The following is an 8,415-nucleotide window of genomic DNA, read 5'->3' as shown; positions in this document are numbered from 1 at the left end:
GTTGGAAATGTGGTGATTATGAGAGCCTAATGTGATGATTTAAATATGACTTGATAGTCTAGAGTGGGATGATGGTCGGCTGTTCATTGGGGAAATTAATTTAGGCGATTATGTGGATTTGGCGGATGTGATTTGTGGACCGCATGGTGGCTGTTTTCATGGTGATTCTTGTGGTTTAATGTGGTGATTTGGAAGTGATTTAGTGGCCTAAGGTGATCTGGTTGGTGACCGATTAGTGTAGGCTCGATTGGATTATTATGTTGATTAATCGTGGTCTAAATGCGGACTATAATGGGTGCAACAATCGGGCCGTGTAGAGGCTGTTTATGTGGTGGATTTGGGAAGCCTAATGTGATGATTTGGAAGTGGATTGGAGGCCTAGAGGGGACTGATTAGTGGCTGTCCATAGTGGAATTTATCGGGCCTTGTTCGGCGAAACTGAGGATTAATTGTGAATTGGCCATGTGTGCTTGATTTGTCCATTAAACGGCTGATTGTTTATGGCTTGGTAGTGGTTACGTGATGCCAGGATTGAGTACTTATGTGGCCGAGAAAGGATATGCTTGGTGGACCTTAGACTTGTGCAAGTTTAATGGCTTAATCGCGTGATTTTCGTGTGCCGATGATGTACCATGGCTGATTTGAATTAATTGATTGATTGGGCTTGTGATTCATTGAATTGAGCATATTGTGTTGTGAATTGAATAAGTGGCGTTGTGCAATTGAATGCTCATTGTGAAATTCGTGAGTGCCCAAGTGTGAACTTCATGGCCATGGGTGTGGCATGTGCATATATGAGTGTGCACGAATGACATGAGCATGTGATCACCTAAAATGCCCTGATGCGTTTTACGCGGGGTTCAGATAATAATCGGTGATTGTGAACGTGTGATCACATAAAGTCCTGATGCGTTTTACGCGTGGTATTGAACCCATCCTGAGGCGTGTTACGCGGGACGATGCCCGGATTACTGGAAGATGACCAACCTGATGCGTGTTACGCGGGTTATGTGTCATGAGCCTGATGCGTTTTACGCGGGCCGGAGATCGATCTCGAAGTGATGGACCTGATGCGTTTTACGCGGGTCGGAGGAGAATTGATAATTGCAAGTGTGCTGGAGTGCAAGCGTGCGAAAATGCATTGATGAGGCGTGAGCACGCGTATGAGCACGAGCATAAGCATGACATGTGTTGTGACCAAGTGATGTGTGCATGTGCTGTGATTGGGTCCTGTGTTTTATTCTTGAATTGTAAGTGCCTAACTTGCAGGGCAAGGTGAGTATTGGATTTGGACCCGAGGGCCTAAGTCAATTATAGTTTGATTGGTGTGTTGATTAGTGCTCGTCAGGAGGTGCATGTTAGCCTAGCTTAGGTTTAGGGAACTTACTCGCTGAGATTTATTCTCACTATTGTTGAAACTCCACTTTTCAGACCCCCAGCCTTGAGGATGGCAGGCGTACCGATACGTTTTGGGAGGAGCCCCGGCTAGATATAGCGCTTGATCGCCGAGCCACGTACCCCCTTTTGACGTTGGTGGCTGTTGACCCGTTTTGGCTTTTATATGTTTATTCTGTTGTAATAGACATTGTAAATCCCCGTTATTAGTGCAAGTTGTATTTATGGTATTACTGCTATCCTTGGTCATGTGGTTTTTAATTTGTACGGGTGTTTGTTTGCTTCCGCTTGTGCATTGTTCTCTGTTTTGGGTTTCGGGTCGGCGACGCGTCTTGGGACGTCGCACTGAATCGACCTCGGTAGGGTTGTCGCGTGCCATAGGGTTCGGGGCGTGACAGACGAACTTTGCGACGGATAGTGTTCGTGGCTAATTTGCGACGAATTTTTTTTCCGTCGCAAATTTGCGACGAAAATTAATATTTTCCGTCGCAAAAATTTGTGACGACCTAGTAGCGACGGAATTTTTTCCGTCGCTAAATTCGTCGCAAAAATGATTTGCGACGGATTTTTGCGATTTTTTCATCGCAAAATCCGTCGCAAAAAATATGTTTTTTTGTAGTGGAAAAAACCACATTCAAAAGTGTGAAAATGATTTCTTCTTTATTTTCCTTCCTCCTTCTTTCACCATTCATTTTAAATTCTAATATTTTATTTTTTCCTTTTTAATTTTTTCTTTTATTTTTTTCCTTTTTCTTCCTCTTTGATCAGTCGTTGGCCACAGCGAAGGCCACAGTAGCCATAAGCCTGCAATTCAAACCACAAAAGGTTCATTTGTTGCACGAAAATTGCACGAAAGATTTAGTATCGAAAAATGTTTCCCTCACCATAAAAAAGAAGAAGGCCCCAATGAATACTGTGGTGGTTAGGATAATGGCACTTATCACCATAATGTAGTGATTATCATGGTCGGCGTAAGGTCGGATGTGCACTATGGTGAGAATCTCTCCCATGAGTTGTGCTAGAGTGATAGTACCTAAAATTCAAACCATAAAGGGTTCATTTGTTGCACGAAAAATTTAGTATCAAACGATATTTTCCTCGTCATAGAAAAGAAGAATCCCCCAAGATAATGGTAATTATCACCATAATATAGTGCTTACCGCGCTCCTGGTAAAGCGGGACATGCACCGCGAAAAGAATCTCTCCCATGTGTCCATCTCCAAAGAAAGAAGAAGCCCCAAAGGTGCTTAGGATAATGGCAACTATCACCATAATATAGTGCTTACCACGGTCATGGCAAGGCAAGATGTGCACCTTGGTAAGAATCTCTCCCATGTGTCATGTTGGAACGATAGTACCGGAAATATAAATCATAAAAAGACTCATTTGTTGCAAGAAAATTGCGCGAAAAATTTAGTATTGAAAAACATTTCCCTCACCATAATAAGGAAGAAGCCCTCAACGAATGTTATGGTGGCTAGGACAATGGCAACGATCACCATGATATAGTGCTGACCATAATCCTTATAAGCTGGGAAGTGCACCATGGTAAGAATCTCTCCCATGTTTCCACCTCCAAAACAAGAAGAAGCCCCCAACGGATGCTATGGTGGCTAGCATGATGGTAACTATCACCATAATATAGTGCTTACTACAGTCGTGGTAAGGTGGGACGTGCAATTTGGCCAAAATCTCTCCCATTTGATACGCCGGAACGACAGTATCTCCCAAAATTTCTTATTTTAGAATCAGGTGCTGGATCAATTCGTTTTGTAACCAAATCAAGAAAAACTTGTTTTTCCTAAAGAAACAATTAGAAAACCAGCTTCAAGGTTCATTTTACCCTAGAACAAGACCGATAACCCAATTCAACCCTAGAACCAACTCGATTGGTTTGGTTCTCAGATTGAACTGACACCTGGAACCAAGATTCAAACCAGTACTTGGTTCTATAGCTTTTCAAATTAGAGCCTGATTAGTTCTCTCTAGAATAGCATTGGACATGCGAAATGCGAGGTGTAGTTGCCAAGTTGAGCTGAACCCATGTTCTTCTCAATGCTTTCCTCCAATGAAATATGGTATTATGATATGTAATGTGTGATCAAAGACGACAACCATTGAAAAAACTACTATTCTATATAGCTTTGCCCATCCTCTCTTTCTCAAATCTAAACTTGGTTAACAACATCTTTATTTTTCTTTGTCGACACCTTCAATGAAAATACTCAAGCTGTATTCTCGATGACACTGAAACAAAACATGATGACCCCAACACTTGCATTACAAACAACTGGGTGATGAGTGCGTTGCACTGATCTACTACTTTATTCATACAAGTGTCAAACATCTTTGTGGCTTAGGTCGACTTCCCGGCGATGCAAAGCCATTGGTCAACGAAGAGAGCATCGCAATTTAGATTCGGGTTGATGAAGTGGAAGGCTTCGGGAGTCAACTTGAACTGCTCTGCTATTGCAAGGCAAGTGTCTCCACTCTTCACTCCCACCACTTTGTCGCACACCAGGCCAGGTTTCGCATTTGGAACCCCTGTAAACCACCATGCATAAACCAAAGAGTTGACATATGATGCTAATGAAGACGAATGACCGGGAAAGAAAAACTTTCAGCTACTGATGTTGCAGCTTCAAAACGACTATGTTCAAAAACCGGTCGAAAGGTCTTGTAATAACGTATGGTCGGCCAACGTTCTGAAGTAGAAAGCAGATCCTTACGTACGATTGAAATTTGCAAAATAAGATGTTGAAGTATGTTGGAAAAGAATACATTATCATTAATGGGTAATAGTAACGCATTACTTACTTCCAACAACTCTGCTCTCGACCACGGAGACCATGAGGACGAAGAAGAGTATCAAAACCAAGTTGAAGAAGATGGTGGACTTGTGACCGGTGATCTTGGCCATGCTTTTCAACTCTCTAACTTCTTTGTATACTGAGTTTGTGAGAGATATGCCTTGTGTGTCTTTCTATTTATAGATGAAATGAGGGCATAAGACAAATTACATTGTTACGAAGCAACAGAATGAGCCGGCTTAGTGCTATTTTACTCTTCAATGCTTTGGATTACACGCTAAAAATAAGCTTAATTATGATTATGACATGAGGTGGAGTATACTACCTATGTGTTTCTCCGTAATTTAATCCGTAAGGAAACAAACACCGAAAATTGATCTTCGGCTTTTAATTGAAGGACGGGTTCTGTGGTGATTTGATAAGAAATATCCAAGCGATCATAAAAATCAACGTGGAATTGTACAAACCTAAACCAAACCGGAGTTTGACTCGACGGAAAAGTTTAGGAAATACTATCGAAACAAACTTCGACGGAATTTGACTCGAGGACGAAGCTTGAAAGAGCGGCGGTACTACGCCGGGATTTGACTCGACGACGAAGCACCAAGGATGAAGATTCATATCGGAGGATGACTCGGCGACGTGAATCTGAGCATTAGAACTACTCCTAAAGAATTAAAGCTTGTAAATTGCAGGAAAATAATGGCCTTGGCCAAATGTAAAGGTACGAGTGCAGGAAATGTAAAGATAAAAGAAAGATAAACTGATAAAGAACGTGAGTTCTGTTGTTGATTTGGGGGCTCTTTAAAATACAAACTTGGGATATTTATAATCCCGTACAAGCGTTTACAACTTTTAAATTTTAACTGTTTTCTCTGCTCATCGGTAATTACTTCGGGATGTTGACACCTCCTTCTCGTTACTTGTCCCACCAATTATGCAGATGATAACCCAGAACACCACCAGGATGGTCAGGATCAAGTTGAGTACGTACCTTCATATTTCCTCGAATCAGCCACATTCGTCCCACTGGGCGTGCCAATTTGTTTCTCCGTAATTTAATCCGTAAGGAAACAAACACCGAAAATGGATCTTCGGCTTTTAATTGAAGGACGGGTTCTGTGGTGATTTGACAGGAAATATCCAAGCGATCATAAAAAACAACGTGGAATTGTACAAACCTAAACCAAACCGGTGTTTGACTCGACGGAAAAGTTTAAGAAGTACTATCGAAACAAACTTCGACAGAATTTGACTCGAGGACGAAGCTTGAAAGAGCAGCGGTACTACGCCGGGATTTGACTCGACGACGAAGCACCAAGGATGAAGATTCATATCGGAGGACGACTCGACGACGTGAATCTGAGCATTAGAACTACTCCTAAAGAATTAAAGCTTGTAAATTGCAGGAAAATAATGGCTTTGGCCAAATGTAAAGGTACGAGTGCAGGAAATGTAAAGATAAAAGAAAGATAAACTGATAAAGAACGTGAGTTCTGTTGTTGATTTGGGGGCTCTTTAAAATACAAATTTGGGATAGTTATAATCCCGTACAAGCGTTTACAACTTTTAAATTTTAAATAAAAAGTAACTTCCTAACGGTGGTTATTATTTTCCTATTTTCTAGGTACTCTCCACGTTCAAATAACCACCCTTATTCATAAGCAGTTTTGTTATTGACATCTAACTATCGGTAAGTTGCTGATGCCGATCCTCTGCTCACCCACTATCGGTAAGTTGCGAACTATCGGTAAGTTACCGACGCCAAAGCTCCCGATGCCTATTTCCATGATTTTTTTTTCACTTTTTGGTGTAAACACTATGTGAGCATTTCTTTTCTTATTGTCAACTGCAACAGTTAAACTAACAATGTTCTTAAATGAAGAATCGTCACTACGCTTGCATTTTCATGCCGACGAATTATTAGGATGAGGCCTTCATGTTTCTGATTTTGCAGAAAAATTTATGCCTTATCTATGATAGTGTTAAAGTATCCCATGTCGCGGCCAATTCACTTGAGCTTTGGCTCGCATTTGACGTAGGCAGTGAGATTACCAAGGTATTTCCATTGATCGGCAGTTCACCCAACTGAGAAATGATGTTCCTTCTCTCCAAAGAGGTTTAAGATGAGTAGGAAATGCGTTAATTTCACCTAACTTTCTTTCGGTAAGTTCAGTCGATCCTTCTTCATCGTTAAGCTCCAATCGTACCATAGAATTACAATTTAGTTTATTTTTTTGGATCAAATACGAATACTTACATATATCATAAACTGGACTTAGCTAGCAGGGCCCAAGCAAGGGGCGTCGTTACATAGCAATGCCCAAAGGGCCTGAGGAGGGGAATAGAGCCAGTCAGATGGAAGACATTTCTTTCTATGAGTCCGCGCTACCCAATCAGCCACATAATTTGCAGTTCTTGGACAAAATTTCAGGCGTACACCCTGTACCCTTGAAAGTAGATAGTAGCATTCCGTTATAAGGGCCGTTACTTCCCAGCTGATCTCTTCTCCTTGCCTCAATGCGCTTATCAGTTCTATACGGTCCGACTCCAGTTCAACTCTTTCAACTTTGTTCCGTTCAACGTACTTGAGGGCAGCGAGAAGAGCTGGGGTTTCGATTTGTGCCGGGGAGGATGCTCGGACGTTCTGGACGAATCCATCAACAAGGCAGCCGGAGTAATCCCGACAGATGAAAGCTATCGCACTGTCCGTCGATCCTTTGCCAAGAGACCCATCGATGTTGATTTTCAGGATACCCTCCGCCGGGCCTGCCCATGCTTGCGCTGAGGTAAGATCTCCTCTCTTTTCTGCGGTTTTTGCTCGAATGCTCCATTTTTTAACACTTTGATGCATTATCCAAGCTGATCCCACTACTTCTTTTGCATTCGGTTTAACACCTCTGAAAATCTGGTTGTTTCGGGCCTTCCACACCTGCCCAATTATACCCCTCTTCAACCACCTATCTGTTCTGATGTTAACCTTTTCTCCGTTTCCAATTACCCATATCACTGAGTTCAAGATCGCTTCTCGTCCCTTCAAGATACTTTGCCAACCCCAGGATGGTCTGTAGCCTTTCTCAGCATGCCAGAAGTCTTTACGATAAAAATACAATCCTTTCAACAGCTTTACTCCATAATGCATCAGGATTTTTAACTAGTCTCCAAGCTTGTTTCCCCAGTAGTGCTTTGTTGACACTAATTAAATCCCTGAATCCCATTCCTCCCTCATCTTTTCTGGTTTTCATGATTTCCCATCTTTTCCAATGTAAACTAGCTTTTGATTCACTGTTTTTCCACTAGAAATTGGCTATCTTTCGCTCTATGGCTTTACAAATCGATACGGGTATCTTAAAAATAGACATTACATAATGTGGTAAAGCCTGAACCACAGTTTTCAGCAGAATCTCCTTACTAGCTTTAGATATAATTTGTTCCTTCCATCTTTCCAGCTTCATATTGACTCTCACTAAAATCCAGGCAAACATCTGTCTCTTGGATTCTCCCTAATCAGAGGGGATACCAAGGTACTTCCCTATGTGATTCATTTCCTGTATTCTCAATGTTCTGGCCATATTGTCCTTTAGCATCTGAGGGCAACCCTTGCTGAAAAATATACCTGATCTATTCAGGTTTATGGCTTGTCCGGAGGCATAGGAATACTGGTTAAGCACAGTTGAGACATTTTCACATTCATGAATGGTTCCATTTAGAAAAAAGATAGAATCATCCGCAAATAATAAGTGGGTCAGGGTTGGACAGAACCTGTTCAACTTGATTCCCTTTATATGTCCATTGGTCATGGCATTTTCCATCAGGGAGGATAAGCAGTTTGTTACCAGAATAAAGGGGTTAAGGTGATAGGGGATCCCCTTGTCTAATGCCTCTAGTGGGGTGAAAGAAGGGGAGAGGTTCTCCATTCATTTTCACACTAAAAGATACTGTAGTCACACATTGCATTACCCAACCAACCCATTTTTCACTAAAATCCATTTTCAGCAAACATGCTTCCAAAAAATCCCATTCCACTCTATCATAGGCCTTTTGCATATATAATTTCAGAACAGCTTGAAATTTTTCTTTCTTTTCCCTCACTCTCAACTGATGCATCACCTCTTGTGCAATTAATATATTGTCTTGAATTTGTCTCCCGTTTATAAATGCACTTTGTTCCTCAGAGATCAATTCAGGCATCCAAAATTTGAGCCTGTTT

At 41.5% G+C, this 8,415-nt stretch overlaps 1 protein-coding gene across 1 annotated transcript; it reads right to left on the bottom strand.

Annotated features, from left to right (window-relative positions):
- Positions 1-6,443: 6,443 nt before the first annotated feature.
- Positions 6,444-7,605, bottom strand: LOC115665364 (uncharacterized). Its single transcript, XM_030587241.2, has one exon. The coding sequence runs from the start codon at positions 7,345-7,347 to the stop codon at positions 6,484-6,486; it is 864 nt and encodes a 287-aa protein (XP_030443101.1). The 5' UTR covers positions 7,348-7,605; the 3' UTR covers positions 6,444-6,483.
- Positions 7,606-8,415: the final 810 nt, after the last annotated feature.

The sequence above is a fragment of the Syzygium oleosum genome, unplaced genomic scaffold (assembly GCF_021117445.2).
Source record: "Syzygium oleosum isolate NSW1041296 unplaced genomic scaffold, Sole_v2.1 Sole_v2.26, whole genome shotgun sequence".
NCBI classification, from domain to species: Eukaryota; Viridiplantae; Streptophyta; class Magnoliopsida; order Myrtales; family Myrtaceae; genus Syzygium; species Syzygium oleosum.
This window is presented reverse-complemented; position numbering and strand designations above follow the sequence as displayed.